Source organism: Panulirus ornatus, chromosome 53 (assembly GCF_036320965.1).
Source record: "Panulirus ornatus isolate Po-2019 chromosome 53, ASM3632096v1, whole genome shotgun sequence".
Taxonomy (NCBI): domain Eukaryota; kingdom Metazoa; phylum Arthropoda; class Malacostraca; order Decapoda; family Palinuridae; genus Panulirus; species Panulirus ornatus.
The window spans coordinates 2,528,326-2,554,486 of NC_092276.1; the positions used below are offsets into that span (position 1 = coordinate 2,528,326).

Here is a 26,161-nt window from a genome sequence, read left to right on the forward strand (position 1 = left end):
TGGTCAATCTTTCCTCACTCATTCTCTCCATGTGCCCAAACCATTTCAAAACACCCTCTTCTGCTCTCTCAACCACACTTTTTATTTCCACACATCTCTCTCACCCTTACGTTACTTACTCGATCAAACCACCTCACACCACACATTGTCCTCAAACATCTCATTTCCAGCACATCCATCCTCCTGCGCACAACTCTATCCATAGCCCACGCCTCGCAACCCTACAACATTGTTGGAACCACTATTCCTTCAAACATACCCATTTTTGCTTTCCGAGATAATGTTCTCGACTTCCACACATTCTTCAAGGCTCCTAGAATTTTCGCCCCCTCCCCCACCCTATGATCCACTTCCGCTTCCATGGTTCCATCCGCTGCCAGATCCACTCCCAGATATCTAAAACACTTTACTTCCTCCAGTTTTTCTCCATTCAAACTTACCTCCCAATTGACTTGACCCTCAACCCTACTGTACCTAATAACCTTGCTCTTATTCACATTTACTCTTAACTTTCTTCTTTCACACACTTTACCAAACTCAGTCACCAGCTTCTGCAGTTTCTCACATGAATCAGCCACCAGCACTGTATGATCAGCGAACAACAACTGACTCACTTCCCAAGCTCTCTCATCCCCAACAGACTTCATACTTGCCCCTCTTTCCAAAACTCTTGCATTCACCTCCCTAACAACCCCATCCATAAACAAATTAAACAACCATGGAGACATCACACACCCCTGCCGCAAACCTACATTCACTGAGAACCAATCACTTTCCTCTCTTCCTACAAGTACACATGCCTTACATCCTTGATAAAAACTTTTCACTGCTTCTAACAACTTGCCTCCCACACCATATATTCTTAATACCTTCCACAGAGCATCTCTATCAACTCTATCATATGCCTTCTCCAGATCCATAAATGCTACATACAAATCCATTTGCTTTTCTAAGTATTTCTCACATACATTCTTCAAAGCAAACACCTGATCCACACATCCTCTACCACTCTGCTCTTCCCCAATCTGATGCTCTGTACATGCCTTCACCGTCTCAATCAATACCCTCCCATATAATTTACCAGGAATACTCAACAAACTTATACCTCTGTAATTTGAGCACTCACTCTTATCCCCTTTGCCTTTGTACAATGGCACTATGCAAGCATTCCGCCAATCCTCAGGCACCTCACCATGAGTCATACATACATTAGATATCTATGAATTGAATATCTATGGTCAGAAAAAACTATTGAGTTGTTCTTATTGGGATTTTTCTCTTCTTTTTCAGTGAATCATCACAGCCATCAAAGAAGGTTGGTGGCAAGATGAAGTCTAAAGTTGTTGATAGTGGAAGAAGTTCCACTAGACAAGATGAAAATGAAGTTATTGAAGAACCCCAACTCCCATCTGTCCCACTAACCATGTTTTCTCTTCCAAAGATAGATTTATCAATCCCATCACCAGTAACAAGTTCACCTTCAAATTTCACCTCTTCGTCCAAGGGATTCAAATTTTCAGTTCCAAAAATAGTGGATACCCAGTCAGATAGTGAGACTCTTCCCAGTGCTCCAAAGTTTACATTCAGAAGTCCTGTGTTGATTAATGAGGGTAATATATTTTCTGATAGTTCCTGTACTACAGTGGCACCAGCTTCACTAATGTTTAATAGTAGTACCCCTTCTTCAGCACCAAAACTAAAAACAAGCACCAAGAAAGTTGTCCCCACAGCTGAAAAACTTAAAGAAGGAAGTATATTAGACATTCTTAAGCCCAAAGGGGATATTTCGGATAAACTCCAGACAACAACATCTCTTTCAAACAGCCTTGGAGAAAAATTAGAGACATGTGATGCACCTAATTCAAAAACGTTATTTACATTTGGTTCTAAGACTGTCTCTGAACAGTCTGTCAATAGTGTGGTTGAGGAAAGTGAAACATCACATGAGGTTTCTGGATTTGGTTCAGCCTTCAAGAAATCCAGTGATGAATGGGAGTGTAGTCAGTGTATGGTTAGGAATAAGAATTCTTCTGTTAAGTGTGTTGCTTGTGAAAGCCAGAAACCTGAACAGATTTCAAATAGCAGTACTAACGAGAGTACTTCTTGTTTTGGTAATGTAGAGGAGAAACCTCCACCTTTAACGGAGAATGTGATTGGGTGGGGAGATGCTTTTAAAAAGTCGTCTGATGAATGGGAGTGTGATACATGTATGTTAAGAAATAAGGACTCTGTGGAAAAATGTGTTGCTTGTGAAACTCCTAAACCTGGAAATAGAAATGTATCTGCAGTAATGCAAGAAGTGAGTAAAGTTATAGATAATAAGGAAGAAAAAGCAGATGTAGGGTTTGGTTCTGCATTTACCAAAGGCAAAGGTGAGTGGGAATGTGACACGTGTTTAGTTCGAAACAAAAGTGATGCCACGAAGTGCATATCATGTGAAACCCCAAGGCCAGGTGCTGCTAACGTGTCTCAAGCCATAACTGGAAACTTCAAGTTTGGTGCAAATACAAATGACTTATCTTCCACAAATTCTACTTTTAAGTTTGGTATAAGTAACTCTCAGTCTGAATTGAAATCTAGTAGTTTTAAATTTGGGGTTAGTGCCAAAAGTGCAGAAGACAGTAACAGTCAAGGAAATTCAGGGTTTAAGTTTGGAGTGCCTACAGAGAAACCAAATGCTCTGACTGGATTTTCTTTTAGCTCTAATTCTGAAAATGTTGAGTCAAAAGAAAAAAAAACGAGTGCTAGTGTTGGTTTCAGTTTTGGTGTTCAGTCATCAAACTCTAAAGAGAAAGAAATAATTGAACAACCAAGTGAAGTATTACACACTGAAGCAGAAGTAGCAGATGTTAGTAAGTCAGAAATAAATGAACCATCGAGTGAATTAGTTTCCACTAGTAAATCCAATGAAAATAGTTCAGAAAATGTGACTGTTCCAAATCCAGTATTTCAGTTTGATTCTGGAAATAAGACAGAAGTTACCTTTAGTTTTGGTTCAGGAACACAGGTAAAGTCTACTGTAAAAGAAGATCAGGGAAAAGATCTTGCAAATGAAAATAGTTCTGCTGTAGAACTTAAGTCTGAAAATGATCTTGATGCACTTAAAAAGGAGAACCCCAAACCAAGTGATATATTTTCATCTGGAAATAAACTTGATGATAATGTGGATAGTGTTGAAAAACCATTCTTTACTTTTAATAATGTATTAACTGCAGCTTGTAAAGATAATGATAAAAATGCAAACCCACTTTCTTTTGGCGCTTCTAAGGTTACAGATTCAACATCTGAATCATCATCTACTTTAATATTCGGTGCTAGTACAGGGGAGAATGCAACACCAGCTGCAGGTACGTTTACATTTAGTGACAAAGAATCAAAGACCAGTGTAGCAGCACCATTCTCCTTTAACCCACCCTCAGTCAGTAAGGAGTCCAAATCAGCATCCATATTTAACTTCAGCACAAAAAGGGGTTCCTCTGATGCAGATGAGCCTGCAAAGAAGATGACCTTTAGTTCACCATCAGTAGGTGGTATTAACAATGGTGTTAGTGCCTCTTCTTCCCTATTCACATTTGGTAGTAAAGAGAGCAAGCTGAATGCAGGCTCAGGCTTCAGAGAAATTCCATCATCCACCCTGGCATTTGGAGCCAGAGCACCTGCATCCAGTGCAACTCCTAGTTTCCAGTTTGGCAACAGTAATCCCCCTGCCCCTGCAGCCACGGCTCCAGCAACGGCATTTGGGAACCCAGCAACAGCTTTTGGTAGTGCAGCTCCAGCATTTGGTAGCAACAACAGTAGTTCCACTCAAAACTTTGTCTTTGGACAGCCTCCAGAGAAAACAAGCGCAGGTTTCGATTTTGGGCAAGCTGCAAACAACACAGGAACTCAAGGCTTCAACTTTGCAGCGGCACAGTCCAATTCAAGGATTTTCTTATTTGGCCAGGTACGTCTTAAGGATGTGTGAGTGATATGGTATACACTTTGTAGGCCTGATCCACCCCTTTTAGATGAGAAATAGAATATTGATAATTAGAAAGATAGATACATGCATGCAGTCATACATACATATGGGAAATGGAGTGTTAATATTGAAAAGTCCTTGAGGACAAGGATATTGCAGGAGCCTTAAGCCATCAACATGGTTTAATTTGTATCATTTTATCTTCCTCCTCTACCCTCTTCTCTCTCTCTCTCTCTCTCTCTCTCTCTCTCTCTCGTTGGTATTAGTTGAAAGGCATGTATCAACCAGGGAAGTACATTACTGTTAGTACCTACCTTGGTTTCGGGAGGATGAATGACAACTACAATGAGCCAGCAATTAAGTGGTTGTGAAGTGTCAGTGCTTTATCCTAGATAGTTGTCTTACCTTTATTCATGAACATCACATTAGCAGCTGGCTTTCAGTCCATTTTCACTCTCTCCATGTAACAAGTCACTTGTACTTTGCAACTCTGTATTTTCCTGCAGTGAGTATTCCATACTAGCCCTGCCTTTTGGCAAATTAATTGTGATTAAGTACTCTATTGCAGTAAACAGGACATTTGGTCATGTTATGTGCTAGCCCAGCCATTCTGGCATAATACCATAGGTAGTCTCTCTCTCTCTCTCTCTCTCTCTCTATATATATATATAGATATATACTTAATGACTTATGATTGCATTTGCAGGGTTCAGCCAATAGTACTTCACAAGTTGAAATTTTCAAGTTTGGTACTGCAAATACAGAAGTCCCAACACCAGCATCTTCAATTGGGTTAGTATTTGATATTTTTTCTGTTCATTTAATTAACTTGGCATTGGTGGTGTTTATTTTTGAGCTTATGGGAAAAAAATCTGGGTATGTATTCCGGCCTTAGTTTAATAGTGGCATTAAAACGTACTTGTTGCTTTCTTATTTTCACGTGCATTTCGGTTATACCATTTCATTGTAAATCACGACTCATTGTTAGTGGGTAACCTAAAATGTAATGCAAGGGTGAATGTGGCACTTCAAGACAGTGACAGAAGTAGTGTGTGTGTTCATGTTATTTGAGCAGACCTTAATGTGCATATATTCTTGGAAAATTGTGAAAGAAAAATTTATTTGCTAATGATTGTGTAGTTGGCTTCTGCTTAAATGTGCCAGTGGTAATCATTGACAGTTGAATGAACAGGATGATATTTAAATATAGACCATGATTACATCATATATTTACTGCCTTGGGGAAGGCACATCATTATTCTGAACATGAGTACAATAATTGTTTTGTATTTGTTCTTTAGTCTAATTAAGGTCCTTTGTCATTTCTGTTTGCTACAATTAAATGTCATACTTTTATATATTTTTTTCATTATTATTATTATACATAATCGCTGTTTCCCGTGTCGGCGAGGTATCGCCAGGTGACCGATGAAAGATGGCTCGTCCACTCATATCCACATATATGTACATAAACACCCATACGTGCACATATACATACATATACTTATCAACATATACATACACATACACAGACATATACATAAATACACATGTACAAGTTCATACTTGCTTGCCTTCATTTATTCCCGGCACTACCCCCCCCCACAGGAAACAGCATCGCTACCCCCTACTTCAGCGAGGTAGTGCCAGGAAAACAGACAAAAAAGGCCACATTCATTCACACTGATTCTCTAATTCTCTAGCTGTCCTGTTTAATGCACTAAAATTACAGCTCCTTATCCACATCCAGGCCCCACAGACCTTTCCATGGTTTACCCCATACGCTTCACATGCCCTGGTTCAGTCCATTGACAGCATGTCGACCTTGGTATCACACAGCATTTCAATTCACCCTATTCCTTGCACACCTCTCACCCTCCTGTATGTTCAGGTCTTGATCACTCAAAATCTTTTTCACTTCATCCTTCCACCTCCAATTTGGTCTCCCGATTCTCCTTGTTTCCTCAGCCTGTGATGCATATATCCTCTTTTGTCAGTCTTTCCTCACTCATTCTCTCCATGTCCGAATCATTTCAGCATACCCTCTTCTGCTCTCTTAACCACACACTTTTTATTTCCACACATCTCTCTTATCCATTCATTACTTACTCGATCAAATTCCCTCACACCACATGCTGTCCTCAAACATTTCATTTCCAACACATCCACCCTCCTCTGTACAACCCAATCTATAGCCCATGCCTCACAACTATATAACATTTTTAGAACCACTATTCCTTCAAACTTACCCATTTTTTTCTCCTAGATAATGTTCTATCCTTCTACACATTCTTCATTTATCTGCAGCAGATTAGATTTCTTATCTACTGTAAGTTTCAGCTGACATCCTTTCCTGTGGAGTGACATTAGATGAAATGTCTGTTTATGTGTATTCAGGAGTGTTTTCCTGAACCATATATATCTTACCTCAGATACAATATTTCTCACTCTGTTGGATTATCACCAGCAAATCTATATGTCTTCTTAAGTTGGGTAACTAAGAGCTGTTTATATAGTTTGAACCTCTTTGTCTGTGTACTTGAAACCAGTTTTATTTCATGCATGATTATATGTATGTAGTTGGAGTTTATGAAAGTGATCAGAAAATGCTGTAATACTTGATCAGCATTAGTTGTATTAGTTTCTTTAGGTATTTTCATTTTTGTACCAGTTTTCTTTTTCTTTGGTAAGTGATGAATGATTTGGCCAAGTATCTCGCTGTATGTTTATGTTTTTTTCCCTTTCCAATTTGTGTTCAGAATCCTCTTGATTATTTTTCCTTCATTCTGATTTGTCTTGGTGATAATTTATATCTGAGCCCATTGTTCTTTTCTGTCATGTCACATGATATATCAAATGTTCATTTCCATCTTATAAGCTATCATGATTTCTCTGATATGAACTGATAAACTTGTATTATTTACTTATATATCTAAAAACAATGTCATCCCATTTGTGAAGATTAAAGTCACTATAATGACTGTACTGTATTGCTCTCTCTTGGTGTGCGTTTTCCATCCACATGGCTGACTGAATCACATGAATTAATTAGATTGAACCATGATGATAGGGCCAGCATGAGGCAGTTGCCACACATTATTAGTTCACATTTATTTTCTTCATTGTTTAGTTTCCTTAAAGTATCTTCATTGTTTGTTTTCCTTTTAGTGTTTTATGGACATGTATTTCTATTGAATTAAGCTGTTTTTGACATTCGAATGGGAATTTTTTGTTAGCCTTTGTTTATTCATTGATGTAAGTTACTTTGATGCTAATGGTCTCACCTTTTATACTTTATATGTTTTTGTATATATCTGCCAAGGAGTCTGTTATAGATAAGCTGATTTTTGGTTATTGTGTTTTCCCTTATGTTGTTTGATTTCTCATGTGTAGTTCATTTCTGTCATAAAGAGGTGCTATTTATCTCAGTTATGTGTGTGATTTGACATTTGCTCTTTTCATTTCTGCTAAGATACTATTTGGTTCTGTGATAAAAACGAATTCTATTGGTCCCTTGTGTTTTTGTAATAGTCTTAATGTAGGCAGTAATTGCTCAAGTTCTTGTTCCATCTAATTTTCCAGTTTTGTTTTGTTCTGTGTATTCTATGTAGCTAATGTTGGTTCATACCATCATGCCATTTTGCTTTTTTGGTAAAGAGTGATATTTATTTGTATAATCATATTTTAGCCTTTCTTGATTTTTTCTTTTTATGGCATCTTTGATGTTTTCATTTGCACTCCATCTATTTTCTTGATTATGATTATTTATGGTATTTTCTTTGTTGGTTTCATTAAATTGTCTGTGTCTCTTCTTAAATCTTTCTTGATGTCCATCGTCATATCTGTGGAAATTGTCATTTCCTTTGCTACTTGGTCATTTCCTTTCCTACTTGCATTCTCATTGTTTTCTGCACTCACTCTTGAATTTTCATCATATTCTATTGGTGTTAGATTTTGAAATCTACAGTTTTCTTACTATTCTATTTTATTTATATGCACACCTGATAATTCATATACTGGAAACAACTGTCATCCTGTGCTAGGCTTTGTGGGTACGTGAATCTACATTCATGTCTCTGACTTACACGTCAGGGTTGCTTCACCTACTTCTTAAATAGTGTCTGAATGTTTTATTGCCTCTAATCCTGTTGCATTAGTATGGCCCCAATTCTTAATCATTGTTTATAATTGAACAACTTCTTAGGTTTATGTATGTATGTTCAGATTTACCAAGTCATCAGTCATCGTGTTCCATTCGTCCACTTTTATCCATTGAAAGTATGTCTTTACATCTTATATCTTCTTAAGCAGCACCACCAGCCTTACCCAAGATAGCTCTCAAATGCTTAAATTTTGTCTCTGTGTAAATATCTCCCCCCATATCTGTATCACAGTTTAGGACATTTTCTTTCTCTCATTCTATAGGGCTTTGCAGAATCTATGCTTTCAATGTTTCCTTTCGTTCACGATAACTTACCTTTACTCACATCTAAAACTTCAGTCGCTTATGCTTACACAAATCAGAACACACTTACATCATTTTGCAACTCCTCCTTATTCTCAGCAAATAAAAGTGCTGTGTTGGCTAATGAAAAAATTTCATTAATTATGAATTGTCATTATGGAGACAGACTTTAACTTTAACCCATCTTACTCTTTCAGCCCAGATAATCCATTTAACTCCCCTGCGCCTCCTAGTCGACGTGTAATGAAGAAGGCAGTCAGGCGAAACCCCAGGAAGCAGTAATGCCTCAAGTGGTGTTACCAAACTGTGTCTTTGAATTCTAGTTTTTATATATACATACACATACAGATATATATATATATATATATATATATATATATATATATATATATATATATATATATATATATATATATATATATATATCTGGAGCTTGTTATCTTGTGGGGCTGTTACTGTCTTAAACCATGAGTTATTACAATTGAAATGCTGTTGCTTAGATAAAACATACTTTACAAAAGATATACATTAGTCTTTTGAGTCTCTAGGCATTTTCCCAGTATACTGATGAACTTATAAATGCTTCAGTAGTACAGCCTCTAGCATTTTTGCTTTCACTGATATGTTTCCATTTGTGATGAAGCTATTACAGGGAAGACCTAATTTGAATATCGTTTACTAGGCCTATTATTGATTTCAGGGTTTTTTAGGGGAATTACAGGATGCCAATTTTTGAGAAAAAAATGATTATTGTTATATACACACATGTTCCTTGTAAACTAGAAGGGAAACGATGTATTGGGAGTACAAGCATTTTATACCTGTGAACAAGACTTAAGAATTGAAATGGCATAAAACTAGGGTGTTTTGATTAACAATGGAAGAAAGAAGTTTTGTAAAAAAATATATATATATATAAAACTGTAAACATATATAAATCCATATATGATAAGAGGCTGACATGTGATCTCTTGTCTTAAATAGGTGAATTGATTCAAGTGTACATAATTAGCTGTCCACACCATATGTCCGGAAGTGTGTCAGGGAACTGTCACAATTTCATTTTCATGTTGCTTTTTATTGTGATTTTAAACTCCTGAACGATCTCTTTCTGTGTGACATTCATCAGAAGAAAATGTTTCATTTATGAATATGAAATTGTGTAAGGTATTCCTCTTAACACTCACATATATGTAAACCTTGTGAATTTGGATCTCGGTATTTGCTTTTCCTGTGTAATTCATAGCCAGTTTCATCCATTGTGCCAAACGGATGATTGTTTTGATATTTTTTTGCACAAATTATTTTATTATTTATTTAGGCCCTAATCGTGTATGCAGCTGGATTATTTCATGAGGAGGAAAGTAATTTTTCAAGTATGTTGCACAGGAAAAACACTCTAAGCTTCATTTTCACAAGACAACACAATGTTTAGCTTTGGTTTCTCAAAGATATGAAAAATATTCAAGTGCTATGAACATTCTTTGTATATATGGGAGGCTTAGCCAGCCTTTCTAGTAATATTGTTTCACTGTTCCTTGTTAGAGAACATTGTTGAATATTTTATATTCTTTGTCCATATTGATGGGCATGTTGTTCTCATTAGGAATGTTCATAGTTCTCATGTCGCACAGATCTATTCTGATGTCTTGCTATAACATGGCTGTACATTTTTAATAAATAAATAGTCCAGATGAATCTAGCATTTTATGTTTGGTGTTTGCTATAGATGATTGATAGTGAGGTCCTTTCCTTTTTGTTTGTATAATAGGTTTTCTTCTGAAAGCCCTTGATATAGGGCTGGCACTGCCCCTTAGCATCAGTCATCAACAGCATTCACCACATTTAGTGTTGTTGCTCATGCCAGACGCAAGGCCTCTTTCAGATGCGGCAAACGTGCGCTTCTATGAATATGTATAAGTGATGTAAATAGTATACCCAGGCAGGCTCACTCCTTATAATTGTACATGAACACTTCATTAGTGTGGTATATTGACGGACATGCTGTGTTATTGGGAGGGTGCTGCCGTGACTGCGTGCTAAGCGGTTGGTTGTGAGATACAGAGTGTACCGCCCCTTGTATTGTCCTGTCTGTTGGATCCCTGAGAGGTTTATTATTGTAATTAGCCGTATCATTAATATTATTTTATATTAACGTGACTTTCACGTGTACAAAGCTGTGAAGTGTGCGTGTGTGAAGGAGTTAGACTGCTCAGTGTATGTGTCTTCAGTTTTGCATTACTCAGTGTGAGTGAAATGTTCAATAAAGGAGCATTCTATACTACAACATTACTCTTTCTATTTTCCTTTGTTTTTTTTTTTTTTATAAACTTTTAACATTAGAACATTGGCAAATATTTTGTATTTGAAGATTGCAAATTATATTTAATGCTAGCATTGTCATGCCTGCACTGTATCAGTTTCTTACTTGGTTACCTCGTGAATTTTGAGGTGTAGTTAATTCAGAAAGTTAGCTAGATGTTTTACGAATGTAATTGTTGCATGATGATATCATTTAAAAGTGTGCCATTTGTGCTGAGTTATTTAATTATGCTGTATGCAGTGGCTTATATACTATTCTGATATATTTTATGTTGGGATAGTACGTGTGATCATTGAATTTTATAACCATATTGTGAAACACTTTTGTAATAATTTGAACAGAGCAGTATATTTTTTGTACTTGATAAACAGCTCCAGAGGAATGTGCTCTTACTTTAGGTAGCAATTCCAGCAGTTCACTGTAAGGCAGGTAGTAGTTGGTAGGCAGCCAACGACCTGAGCGGTATATTACTAGTACTAACTGCCTGGGTATCAGGAGGGATAGTGGTAGCTGCATAGTGAGCCAGCACTTCATTAGTTGTCAAGTTTCATTCCTCTGTTCCAAGTAGCTGTCTTTTCTTTCTGCCTCACCTACATGTGGGCTGCTGGCATTCTGTCCACAAACACAAAATTTCTTTCCCTGTCACATACAACACTTGACAACACTGACAACACTCAACTCACACAGCTCATTCTTCGTAACTCTAGATTTCCTGTGGTGAGTACTATGTGCTAGCCCTGCCTTTTGGCGAAATGGTAGGAGCAATAGATAGAAGTTGTGGAACACTTAGGTAGTACTATTAGGTACGAAGTAGTTGGTAGGAGCATTTTGTTGAAGTAGTCAGTAGAAACATTAGGTAAGAGCCTCTGCCAACATTGCACTAGACTGGCCCTCTGCCAGTGGCCTATTAAGGGTGAGGCCTTAAAGGCTAAGAAGCGGCACTGGAGTTCACTTGGCATCAGAGATATAGATGGAGAGATAGATAGAAGATGACAGTAGCAAAACCAGTAATTTTTTTTTGCACTTGATCTTCATTTCCTGCTTCATTGAGGTATCATTATTGACAGATGAAGAAAGGCCGCATCCACTCACTTCCATTCTCTGGCTGGCTGTCGTGTGTAATGCATTGAAATTATGGCTCCCTATCCACAACTAGGCCCCACAAACCTTTCCTTGGTTTACCCATGCCCTGATTCGGTCCATTGACAGCACATCGTCCCCTGTAAACCACATCATTACAGATCACACTAACTGGTGCACACCTTTCACCCTCCTGCATGTTCAGGCCCCAATTGCTTAAAATATTTTTCATTTCATCCTTCCATCTCCAATTTGGTCTCCCTGTTCTTGTTCCTTCATCTTTTGACACAGATGTCCTCTTTGTCAAACTTTCCTCACTCATTCTTTCTATGTGTCCAAACCGTATCAGCATATCCTCTTCAGTTCTTTCAACCACACTTTTTATTATCACACCTCTTATATTTTTTCATTATTTACTCGATTAAACCACCCCACGCTAGATATTGTCCTCAAACATTTCATTTTTGACATATCCACCCTCCTCCATAGCAGCTTTATCTGTAGCCAATGCCTTGCATCCATATAATATTACTGGGACTACTATACCTTCAAACATACCCACTATTGCCCTCCCAGATAATAATCTCTTCCCATGCATTCTTCAGTTTTTGAGAACCTTTCCCCCATCACCCATATTATGACATGCTTCCACTTCCATGGTTCCATTTGCTGCCATGTCCACTCCCTGGAACTTAAAACACTTCTTTCCAATTTTTTCTTTATTCAAACACACCCTAAATAACCTGTTTTCAACCTCAGCACCTTCCCCTTGATATCCTGCAGCTTTCTCTTGTACATACTACAATCATTTGCACTCCCTCCCTGTGAGTTCTTCCAAAATGCCTCCCTTTTCTCTTTCTCTATTAGCTTTACTTCCTCATTCCATCACTCACTACTCTTAAGCTGCCCACCATTCGCATGCCACATTCATATTTTGCATGTGCCAGCACTGCTTCCTTAAATACTTCCCATTCCTTACCCACTCCTTTTGCTTCATACTTACTCTCACCTTTTGATATTGTGCACTCAATCTTGTGGTATTTTTTCACATCTTTTTTCCAAGCTCACTTACTTTACCCACTCTCTTCTCATCAATGTTGTTTCCTCTTTTCTTAAAACCTCTATGAATCTTCCAAAAGATATTATTCAGACATTCCAGTAATAGCCGCTGATTATCTTTCCCACTCTTATATGATTATTCTTTTTTTTTTGGGGGGGGGGGGGGGGTGAAAGTTTTGTGGGTCCTGGATGTGTAAAGGGAGCTGTGGTTTTGGTGCATTATACATGACAGCTAGAGATTGATTGTGAACGAATGTGGCCTTTGTTGTCTTTTCCTAGTGCTACCTTGGACACATGCGGGGGGAGGGGGCTGTTATTTTATGTATAGTGGGGTGGCGACAGGAATGAATAAGGGCAGACAGTATGAATTATGTGCATATGTATATATGTATATCTCTATGTGTGTATATATATATATATATATGTATACGCTAAGATGTATAGGCATGTATTTGTGTTTGTGTGGACGTGTATGTATATACATGTGTATGTGGGTGGGTTGGGCCATTCTTACGTCTGTTTCCTTGCGCTACCTCGCTAACACGGGAGACAGCAACAAAGCAAAATGAAATAAAATTAATAAAAATTGTCTGTATTCCCTGTAAAATGTTAGCCCTAGAATTTTTTTTTTTTTTTTTTTTTTTTTTTTTTTTTTTATACTTTGTCGCTGTCTCCCGCGTTTGCGAGGTAGCGCAAGGAAACAGACGAAAGAAATTCCCCAACCCCCCCCATACACATGTACATACACACGTCCACACACACAAATATACATACCTACACAGCTTTCCATGGTTTACCCCGGACGCTTCACATGCCTTGATTCAATCCACTGACAGCACGTCAACCCCTGTATACCACATCGCTCCAATTCACTCTATTCCTTGCCCTCCTTTCACCCTCCTGCATGTTCAGGCCCCGATCACACAAAATCTTTTTCACTCCATCTTTCCACCTCCAATTTGGTCTCCCTCTTCTCCTCGTTCCCTCCACCTCCGACACATATATCCTCTTGGTCAATCTTTCCTCACTCATTCTCTCCATGTGCCCAAACCATTTTAAAACACCCTCTTCTGCTCTCTCAACCACGCTCTTTTTATTTCCACACATCTCTCTTACCCTTACGTTACTTACTCGATCAAACCACCTCACACCACACATTGTCCTCAAACATCTCATTTCCAGCACATCCATCCTCCTGCGCACAACTCTATCCATAGCCCACGCCTCGCAACCATACAACATTGTTGGAACTACTATTCCTTCAAACATACCCATTTTTGCTTTCCGGGATAATGTTCTCGACTTCCACACATTTTTCAAGGCTCCCAAAATTTTCGCCCCCTCCCCCACCCTATGATCCACTTCCGCTTCCATGGTTCCATCCGCTGACAGATCCACTCCCAGATATCTAAAACACTTCACTTCCTCCAGTTTTTCACCATTCAAACTCACCTCCCAATTGACTTGACCCTCAACCCTACTGTACCTAATAACCTTGCTCTTATTCACATTTACTCTTAACTTTCTTCTTCCACACACTTTACCAAACTCCGTCACCAGCTTCTGCAGTTTCTCACATGAATCCGCCACCAGCGCTGTATCATCAGCGAACAACAACTGACTCACTTCCCAAGCTCTCTCATCCCCAACAGACTTCATACTTGCCCCTCTTTCCAAGACTCTTGCATTTACCTCCCTAACAACCCCATCCATAAACAAATTAAACAACCATGGAGACATCACACACCCCTGCCACAAACCTACATTCACTGAGAACCAATCACTTTCCTCTCTTCCTACACGTACACATGCCTTACATCCTCGATAAAAACTTTTCACTGCTTCTAACAACTTGCCTCCCACACCATATATTCTTAATACCTTCCACAGAGCATCTCTATCAACTCTATCATATGCCTTCTCCAGATCCATAAATGCTACATACAAATCCATTTGCTTTTCTAAGTATTTCTCACATACATTCTTCAAAGCAAACACCTGATCCACACATCCTCTACCACTTCTGAAACCACACTGCTCTTCCCCAATCTGATGCTCTGTACATGCCTTCACCCTTTCAATCAATACCCTCCCATATAATTTACCAGGAATACTCAACAAACTTATAGCCCTAGAAATACAAGTGATAAAGTATGGGCACATCAGCACTCTTGCTAAAACCAACATGTAATTTGTACAGGATGATATTTGTAATGCCTAATAGAGATATTCTGTAGAATGATCTCGCATCTTTTCAGATGTTAGAATTATCACTGGTACTCAGGCTAGGCATCATTCTGTCAGGACATTGATCGTATGGGACCAAATTTCACTTCATAAACCAGACCCTAATGTACCTTAGTTCTGTGGCAATGGTTTAGGGACACGAAGTTGCTATGAAGAGAAATGAGATAGCCAGTATTATAGTTACCTAGAGGAGTGAATACAAATAACATAAATATCCTTGTGTATCCTGTTAGGATTTAAAACTTGGCAGGGAAAGCAAGGACTTGGAACATGGAGAAAATTGGGTGGTTAGATGAACAAAGCTTACAATAGCATCATAGCCATAGCTAAACATGGGATTATAAAAAATCATTTACGTCAAATTATGTGTTGACATCTACACAGAAGGAGTGTGAGGTCAAAGAAGGGTAAAGAATTGTATGTAAATCAACGTGGAATTAGTTGATATAGTGTTCAGGTACCAAATGCTACTGCCTATAGAGAAGCTTTGATAGGGTACTGTGGTGCTTTTATAAGTGGAATGAAGCGTTGCTGTTGTCTTTTATTGGGATGAGATGTTTTTGATGTCTTGTTCTGCAGCAGGAAGGATCAGGCAATGCCAGAGTCCGGTGGTGCTTTTGTAGAAGGAACAAGCGATGGCGGAGCTTATCCACCACTGCAGTGCTATTTATGCTGTTTGATAGGTTTTCATGACTGAGGCTAAAGATCTTTCGAAGTCCCAGTGATGGCTGGAGATCATCTAAGTATGAGAGATAAAGTTACTGGTCATATCCAAGGATGGATTGAGGAGCTGGTGACCTTTATGAGGGTTGATGACCTAATTATTAAGTGATGTGCAGAGAACTAGAGAAATGCACTGAAACCACAGCTCCCTATCCATAACCAAGCTCCACAGACCTTACCATAGTAGACTCTGGACATAACATACTGAGGTTAGTCCACTGACAGCATGACGACCCCAAGTATACCTCATCATTCCAGTTCACTCTCCCTTGTATTCCTTACATTCCCTTGCGTGTCCAGGCCCCGATTACTCGAGATGATTTTCACTCCATCCTAAATTTGGTCTCCACTTTCTCCTTGTATCCTCCAATCCTGATACCACTTCTGCTAACCTTTCCACCTTTCTTCACTCATTCTCCATATGCCCAAACCATTTTAGCACACACACACACACACACATATATATATATATATATATTGGAAAGGACCACAATTTTGTGCGTGATCAAGATATTCCTATGAGTCCACGGGGAAAATGAAACACGAAAAGTTCCCAAGTGCACTTTCATGTAATAATCACATCATCAGGGGAGAGACGAGAGAAATATAACAGTATATCAACTGACTGTTATATTTCTCTCTTGTGTCTCCCCTGATGATGTGATTATTACACGAAAGTGCACTTGGGAGGGAGCGGGGGGGGGAAATCCTCCCCTCTTTTTTTTTTTTTTTTTTAATTTTCCAAAAGAAGGAACAGAGAAGGGGGCTAGGTGAGGATATTCCCTCAGAGGCCCAGTCCTCTGTTCATAACGCTACCTTGCTAACGCAGGAAATGGCAAATAGTTTGAAAAAAAAAGAAATATATATTTCAAACTTTCTTTCAAACTATTCGCCATATCCCACATAAGCAAGGTAGCATTAAGAACAGAGGACTGGGCCTCTGAGGGAACATCCTCACCCGGCCCCCTTCTCCGTTCCTTCATTTGGAAAATTAAAAAAAAAAAAAAGGGGAGGATTTCCAGCCCCCCGCTCCCTCCCCTTTTAGTCGCCTTCTACGACACGCAGGGAATACGTGGGAAGTATTCTTTCTCCCCTATCCCCAGGGATATATGTATATATATATATATATAGTTGGGGGACAGGATGATCTTTGATTAAGTTCCTTGACGAGAGTGTGTCCTCAACCAATAATGATAGAGTCTTGCTAGAGTGGCTTCACTCACGTTGTAACAAGTAAGATGAGTCCGGTAAAAATGGTTTTAGTGCTAATATTGGACACTATTATCATTAGACTCGCACTTTTTCTGGTACTTTAGTTCAACCCACATCCTCCAGTTTGAGCCATATCAGCTGCGGACCTGACGGCCCTGTTGGGACTTGGAACTAGTTATGAAAAAAAAGTCAGCTCTTCGAATATTTATTTTCATATCACCTAAAAGCAGAATTTTCCTTTCCATACGTACGTTCTCTGTAGTTCAACAGTTTACGGAAACCAGAAAAGAGCGCTTTGATATGATGAACAATACATAGGTTTACATATCACCCGACCAACCGACATGCAGAGAAATAGGCTTCTGGTGGCTGATCGTATTGGTGCGATTTTGTTCGTCCATAACTCGACCACTGGGTGTCATATTCCGTCTGGTTACTGCCGCAGGGATGAGCTGGTTTACAGGAATGGTCATGTGACATACCTAGTCTTACAGATGGATGCCATGTAAAGTTATATGATAGGGACTAATTGATACGGTGAAGTGGTTCGCTTGTCACGCTTCTTTCATCTTTTATGTGCGATGTGAATAACCATGAAAGAAGTGTATGTAAGGCTTGGTTTACAACAGTACACTAAATGTAAGTTGAGGATATGTGTGTGTAAACCAGTTGACATATCAGGTTCTGTGCACTTAAAGCCGCCCAGTGTAAACGGGAATGTCAAGGAAATAAAGCTATTATTTTAAACTTCTTATTTTGATGAATGGTTCTTTATTTACTCTTTCATGAACTGAAATTTGCTAGAGAGAGAGAGAGAGAGAGAGAGAGAGAGAGAGAGAGATGAGGGGGGGGGTTGTGATGTGCTTAAAATATAGATGATTTGTACTTATTCTCAGTGCAAATATACTCCGTGCGAGAAGGGTTCAGCATCTGAAAATAATTCCCTCATACATAAGGATATATATAACCTTAAAATCAAAACTATGACAAAATTATATATATATATATATATATATATATATATATATATATATATATATATATATATATATATATATATATATATATATATATATGCCGTGTGTTTATTGGTGAACTTACATCATGTAATAAAGTTGTACTTTATCCCTTGCGTACAGATGTATCTACATCTATTAGTACTTAAAGCTGAACTTATATCCTGTTCTTACGTTGGAGTTATTCTGTGCTTGCAGGTGAAGTGACTTTCTGTGCTTGAAGGTGAACTTACAATCTTTACTCGTAGAGGAACGTATATGTATTTGGGATGAATGTCTTCCCACTGAAAATGGGCTGGATATTTCCTTTATCAAATTGACATTGCTTTTACAATGCTCCAAAGCCATGTGTAGAATTGCATGAATGTCGTATTTTTTTTTTTAAAGATATACACATTTCAGATGACTCAGAAAATTCGTCATTGTCAAGTATTTGTTCGAGAGAGAGAGAGATTAAGGCTTTAATTATGCAAAATATGAAATGAGTAATGTGTTAATGAGTAGTAATCGATCATATATTAGATCGAAATCTTTCTAGGAAGATTTTTTCTTATATATTTTTGTCGTATTCATAATTGTGATGACATTTTTTCGAAGGATGCTCTACGAAGTGTGCTTCAATGTGGCCTCTGGATCAACATGCTGCAGAGGGAAAAGGATTGAAAACAAAGGCTCTTTGCTACATGTTTAGTGCTTTCTGATTTCTAGATATATCAAAGCTATCGATAGACTCAGAAATTTTTGGCGTCGGTGGCTTAACCTGTGTCTTTTTAGCATTTTTCTTAATGAGAGGCACACATAAAGAAGGATTAAACAAGCTCCGATTCACCAGGGAACAGGCTTTTGATTCTGTTGTCTGTGTCTGCCAAGTTCAGCGTTTTTTCTTCAAAATATTTGATTTAAGAATTTATTGTGATCAACAGTAAAATCCATTAATATGTCGCGTATGTAAGTGAAGCAACGATGGACGTACGTACATGTGTACATATAAAGCAGATAGTACTTTGAAACCAAAAGACTCCTCTTCAAAATGGCACATTATTATGCATGAATAGTGACAGGAGGGACGTGAAGAAGCTCTTACTGATAGCATAGTTGACATATTCAAAAAGCTAACCGAAACTGAAGCAGAGTTAAACAATAATGGAAAATTGAACAGAAAATGTAGAAACGGGAGATGAAGTCCTAAGAGTGTGAATTTCCTTAAATGCATATAACCGTAGTTGCAGATGTAGATACGCACTGTTTTCATGGCAAAACTATTTAGTAGTCAATCCTCTTTTTTCGCAACAAAGTTGCAATGTAAAATGAAGATTTCTGTTAAGACTTCACCCTTAAATGTTACTTACAGTAAGAAAAGTAAATTGGATTACGGAAGCAGTGGAATAGTTGCCTTTAGACTTATGTCCGAATCATGGGTTATCATGAACTGTAGCTTGAAGCAATGTTGTATTACGTTTTGAGATTGTGTATGCAAGCATACATTCATGTTCATGAGAATTTAATAAAATGTCCTGTCTACAAAATTTTACGATTCTCTTTAAATCTTAATCATCCTACAAAGGCAGCGTCTTCAACATCGATGTCAGACGTATGGTTAGAGTTTCTCCTACTTTACAGTAAATGCAGGAGATGCTTACATTTATCTCTTGTTTGATACAATATCAAAAATTATTTGTTGTGAAAAGAAATTATGATATTGATACAGGATAACGCCTGATGAAAAAATTACTTTCTTTGTTTTGGCAACAAGAGCCGTGCAGGTCGCGCCTCTCGTTGCTCGGTTCGTGAGTCAGCTGGTGGCATTTGTTGTGACTGGATGTCAGCTAGGATAATGTAAGGAGTCTCGTCTAGTTTTGCGAACACCCCCAATCCTTTAGGGGTGTTTTGACAAAATGGCAGCTTTAAGAGGAGGAGTCAAAGATCGCATTATCCATGAAATTGGAAGAGCCATCAAACAGGTAATCAAATGCCCTATGACATCCTGTTGTGTGAATTTGAGACATAGCGAGAAAGAGAGTTGTGTTGAACGAGGTGTGGCTGATTCTTTTGAGGTAGAGTCTCCTTCATTTTGTACTCTAATATCTCGTGCCTTAACTTGAAGGAAGAACTTTTCCATATATAATCATTTGAAGGTTAATGTTGTTTGTGTACATCGTCTTTACGTGAAAAGTTGAAAAGAGAACGCAGTTCTCGCGGCAGCGACTAGACGGAGCCAGGCAGACTCATCGATCGGTGACCCGCAAGACTTGGCACCACGACGTTATTTTGTCAACAAAGAAGCATATGTACTACACAAGTAATGAACTACATTTTACGATGACACTGAAATGGTTAAGAGACTCGGTGGGATTAGTCTGATGTAGCGGTGTGGCTGTCATTCGTGACAAGAGTAGAAGGAAGTCGTGACCGAGGAAGGTATTTCCCCCAGTCTACCGTTATGAGAGACTGCAATCAATAGGCTGTTATTGCATAACATCTAAGAAATATATGCTGAATTTGAACCTTTTCGTGAAATAAGTAATTCTTTTCATGTGTTGCATCTTGGTGAGAGTTACGTACAAAGGAAATTTTCCTGCAGACTTGCTGGGTTATTCTATGTGTGCTTTTAAGCAGTCAGCAGGAACATTGCTATCAGTTAAGAGGGTTCGTATTTATCTGTCATTCCCTCCATTTATCAGTCCATCCATGTATATCCTTGTGTGTGTGTGTATGTGTGTGTGTGTGTGTGTGTTTATGTACCGGTATGTAGGCACGTCCACACGCTAGCATAGGTCATAAGAAGCCGAACGATTAACCGGGAACATAGATTTTGGAATAGAATTTCATAGTCGCAATATAGAATACTTACGAAAGGTACATTAAATGCTGTAATAACAGGGTTAGTACATTGGTTCTTTTGACAGGAAGTGTAGTGTCAGAAATAAGAAATGTGCGTTAAAAGATTTCTGAAAGGTAAGAAAAACAATTGGATTGTGCCGCGAAGAATCCGGCGTCACTGCAGCCAGCTAATATTTGAAGGGTATAAAAGAGTGAGATTACTTTAAAATGAGGAACGAGTAAAAATGATGTAGACCGATGTTGTGTTCATTTATCTGGAGTACGGTGTTGGTTATGTTAGGTTTAGGGTTGGGGATTCAGAGGGAAAGGTTATTGACTTTGAGAAAATTCATTTGATATATGAAACTGATAACATGCAAAGTGTATTCATTGTGAACACCATAACTCCAACTCATATCGATGAGGCCATTTAATCTTTGTTTAAGAAATCACCATAGAATGATCTCTGTAGATATAATGCTAATGACCCCAATGAAATTTCTCCTTATATATTCGAAGAGTGTAAAAACACGACGTTTAACGTGGAATGAAAAAAGAAAAAGATCGGTTCTGGTGCGAAGAAAGTTTTCAGAGAGCAGAGTGACCTACATTTGACGGAAAGGATTGTAAAAATGCACAGGCCAGTACGTAACAAGTTCAGTCTGTAACATGCTGGAAAATATAGTAAAAACCAAGTGGATGATCACATGCTAAACTGAGACTGCTCAAGTGATACGCAAAATGGAAAGAAATCTACTCCTGCGATGGAGTGACCTCTAGATAAAAATAATGGGTAGATGGAGTATGTGTTGGACTGTCAGTAACTATTTGACACCAATCCATAATGACCGAAATTAGAGGACTGAGACTGATTACAGAACTTACAAGAATGGATAATGAACGAAATCAGAGGATTTAAAAGTTGCATTTTTTGATAATTGAAATTAAAGGGTGGTATTGCCATGTGCAAAGAATAAAAGACGTGATATGCTGATAAACATTTGAACTCAGCTTTTGAAGGAAGACGTCCAGTATAGAAAGAACTGGGATAAGGGCTTTAAAGAGCTTGCATTGAAATTACGAGGAAGACGTTTGAGGAAGTTGAAGAAAACGGAGAATACGGGGACAAAAACATTGATGATTGATGGAGCCCATCGACTGACAGACCCGTTTACATGGCGCCTACTGAGAAGAGCGTCGAGTGGATGCACCTTTGACGCAACAAGGACTGTTCCAACAGAGTATTGTAAGAGACAAAAAACGAGAAATACGCGGGATAGAGTAGTAGATGGATGATTGAAATAAGCTGAGAGTCTGTTAATGCAGGCATTCAGCCTACTTCGGGAAAATGAAAGAGCTCTCTTGATAAGCCTTTATCCTGATGTTTACCAGACCATCACTAATTAATTCACCTTTTAATTAGGCGCACTTGACATAACCTTTGTGAGTCACGTCAAATGCATCTGCACTTGATCAGAATGACGGTAATAGTTGTTAGAAATATAGGTAAGAAATAAGAATTATGAGAACAATGAAATGGAGCGTCAAGAAAAGCATGTTTCCATATTATAAGTGAGAGATGTATTACATTTATAGGTTAAGGGGAGCATGGGTCTTTTTAGGGGTCAGGTCAAAAGGGCAATCTTTGAACTAAATCTTACGTTTTATTAACACCAACTTCATATTCTTACCTTCAAAGGAGCTAGGCTAGGCTCTCAGTATTCCATTATATATACCCTGCACTGCAGAGGTCATTGCTACACCCCAACTATACAGTCATCTTCGATGTTAAGGTAATAATCACTATGCTCGATATCACTGACCTTTGACTGGACCATAACGGGTAAAGTGAAAGGTTAACATTTGCCACAGACAGATACACCCATAATAACATTATTAGCATACTGCTAAGATAGGTATCTTTGACTGGACCATAACGGGTAAAGTGAAAGGTTAACATTTGCCACAGACAGATACACCCATAATTACATTATTAGCATACTGCTAAGATAGGTACAGAGAGATGGGGCCTTATGAGTAAAACTTCGTTCAGTCCTTTTAACTCCGTATATCTCTATATATTATGTTCACACTTACCCTGCCACATCGTATATGCTTAGATTTACAGTGAACAAGTTTTGCACAGGAATGCAAGCCTTAATGATTTTTCGCTTCCCTTGTTATTAGTATCTTTAATCCCGATATTTCGTTTGTTAGGCCTTGTTATCGAGTATTTTTAATCCCGATATTTCGTTTATTAGGTCCCGTGCCATTCTTTTTCCGTGCGTGGAGGCATATGATGTATTGATATGATGTATTGATAAACGCGTTACCGTCGGCGAGCATGTACCATCGTCAGTTGACTGAAAATGAGTCGTCTCGTATAAGATCATGTCACAGTATAGGAGCTCAGCATTTCCTGCTAATGAACGTTGCACAGTCTTGTAGGTGCAGAAATCCCGAAAAAGTGTTCTATGAGTTGACGTTTCAAAAAGTTGTTTCATCTCGATCCTTTTAAGTAGTATGAATAGATGTGATGAAGCAAGTGGCAGACTTGCATTTGCAATTACAGACTGGCAGACTTGTATGGGTACAGTTACAGTCCGGCAGACTTATATGGCTTCTTCTGTGGTTGTGTTCTCTGCGCATTGCCACTACTGGGAATTGAATGCCCATCAAGAAACGTCTGGTTAACCAGACAAACCCCTCTAATAACCTGCTTCTGCAGGCTTTGTTTTAATGACTGTTTTATTGACTAGCAGTGTAGGCTGTGAACAGCAGCCGCCTAGGGAAGGTCAACCCTCCTGACTTGAGAGTGCTGAAGTTTACAGTATACCTGGAAACATACGCTTTCCTTTGATGTCTTTAGTTGCGTTAATACTAAGCCTCCGGGCTCAGTATCTTTTCGGTACATGTTTGGTGCACCTCCATTTTTTTTTTTTTTTTACTGTCTCTTATCGTCACACTTGTCATCTTTGTCAGTTCCCGCCTTTTATTCAAGGCTTGACATTATGATTATCTTTGTCCATGACTGAAGCCTGTCATGTTCCTTAACGTTACCGGATCCAGGGGATTCACACACACACACACACACACACACACACACATATATATATATATATATATATATATATATATATATATATATATATATATATATATATATATATATATATATATCAAGCTCAAACTTCATCGCCGATTCCCTGGTACAAACGAAGAAAAGCCGCATCTGCTCCCACCCATCCTTCCGCTGTCGCCTGTAATGCACCGAAACCATAGCTTCTTATCCACACATCCAGGCCCCACAGACCTTTCCATGGCTTACCCAGGACGCTTCACATGCCCTGATTCAGTCCACTGACAGTACGTCCACTCTAGTATACATCCGTTCCAAATATGTATATATGTAATTTAGAATTTCCATTAGTTTTAGATATAGTTGAATATAGCTTACTAACTGATTATGCTGAAGATAGGTAGTACCCGTGATTCATATGGAACGTTGGCCACTGGTGTCAAGTTGCTCCATAGGGATGGATTCCAAAGGATCACTCCCTGTACCCCTTCCTCATGCGGTGGGATTAAAGGGATTGTGTTACGTGATGGAGGAATTGATCATGCCTGGCTGCGAGAGATAAGACTTGTGTTTCCGTGTTGCACGGTATTGCCTCTCGCTGCTGTTGCTTTCTGTAGGTATTGTTAGTGTTGCAGTAATTCAGGGCAACGATGATGGTGATGTCTTCCGTATTGTGATGTGCTGATGTCTGCCCTTCATGATGTTCTGTGTAGGTGCAGAGCGAAATATCACTTTATTCGTTTACTGTTGTATGGAGGGTGTTGTTGTTAATGTCTCTTGATGCAGATACTGTGACATCAGTTTTGCTGCATGTTGATGATGTCATCTTTGAGTAGATAAAGCCACCGATGTCAGCCTTGTGTAAACAAAGCCAGTGATGTCTGCCTTGAGTGCATGAAATCAGTGATGTATGTCTTGAGTACATAAATCCCTTGAATACTTAAAATTAATGATGTCTGCCATGCGTGTATAAAACCAGTAGCGTCTGCTTTAAGGATATAAAGCTAGTGATGACTACCTTTGGGAAAGAGTGATGATTGAGAGTTATTGTAGGCGAGAGCTGTGAATTATCGAAGGTATTTTAAAGGCATTGTTCACAGCACTTATTGGTAAAAAGTACAAGTAGCGCGATGGGGACATTCTTCCATAACCTAACCTAACCCAAAGTTATAATAAGACAAATGCAACCCAACCTTACGGTTACGAGCGTAAACGTCTTCGGAACAAGATATCGACCGATCTTTATGAATCCTTAGCCACATCGTATTTCAAAGGAATTAGACTTACCAGCATCATATGCTGCTGTATCATTAGTGACCGTTTATAGTATTTGTATACGAATAAAGTGTATATGAACGCGCACCTTCTTAGAACATACAAAGCTTCAACAGCCAGGATCGAACCTGGGACCCCTTGTGCAAGAGGCAGGCATGTAACCGCTAGGCTAAAGGACTGTATAATAGGAATCAACTATTCGAAATACTAACTACTCGAATACCCTTCGTCTCACAATGGTGAGCAACGGGGTCTATCGGTTGTTTCCGAACAGAACACATAGCCAGCTGATAGCGTTTTACCGAACCTGAATATGAAAAAAAATGTTCTGGAGAGGTTCACTTTCCACGCCTTTTAAAAGCGAATAAGCATTGCGCCATTACTTTTGTATATATGATAGATAATATCTGAAGGAGTTGTCCAGGGAGTGGTCAATTGTGCTTAAGGAGAGTGATGTGAGGCAAGCTCTCATGAGGCGTGCCCATGTCCGTATGACTCAGATTGTCATTGAACATATATAGCGGAGCATAATGCCAGCGTGTATATTTGCGGACCACTTGATTAATTTGTAGGTGTATGATCAGTTATCGTATCATACCATGAACGGGAAGATTATTGTCATCTTGTCATCATATTGTTAGATGTCGTGAGAGGGATTAATTCATTCTGCGAAGCATTTGATGACCTCATTGCCTCTCTACCCGCAGGCGTCCCGTCCTCAAATCATTTGGTAAGTTGCCGACTGCTCTTTATTTTGGTTTGGTTAATGTTTGTGTACACTGAACACCGTGTACATTTATACTCAGCATTTTTCATTCTCAGCTTCCCTTGAGCTATTTGTGTGTGTGTGTGTGTGTGTGTGTGTGTGTGTGTGTTTAGAGTTATTTTGGGAGTGGTATTC

General features: G+C 38.7%; 2 protein-coding genes across 5 annotated transcripts in view; both read left to right on the forward strand.

The window, feature by feature from the left end:
* Nup153 (Nucleoporin 153kD) overlaps positions 1-10,713 on the forward strand; it is a 36,206-nt gene extending 25,493 nt beyond the window's left edge. For both annotated transcript variants that reach the window (XM_071692427.1, XM_071692426.1), the window contains 3 exons: positions 1,291-3,943; positions 4,668-4,753; positions 8,624-10,713. In XM_071692427.1, coding sequence (XP_071548528.1) covers positions 1,291-3,943; positions 4,668-4,753; positions 8,624-8,708 — 2,824 coding nt within the window. In that variant the 3' untranslated portion in view covers positions 8,709-10,713. The remainder of the gene's footprint in view (positions 1-1,290; positions 3,944-4,667; positions 4,754-8,623) is intronic.
* A 9,134-nt stretch (positions 10,714-19,847) lies between these two features.
* Positions 19,848-26,161, forward strand: part of LOC139765170 (uncharacterized) — a 64,991-nt gene continuing 58,677 nt past the window's right edge. For 2 of the 3 annotated variants that reach the window (XR_011716598.1, XM_071692423.1), the window contains exon 1: positions 19,848-20,047. Coding sequence is in view for 2 of the 3 variants with exons in the window: in XM_071692423.1 (XP_071548524.1) it covers positions 19,982-20,047 (66 nt within the window). In the remaining variant the exon portion in view is untranslated. The remainder of the gene's footprint in view (positions 20,048-26,161) is intronic. The other variant, XM_071692425.1, reaches the window with a different exon arrangement.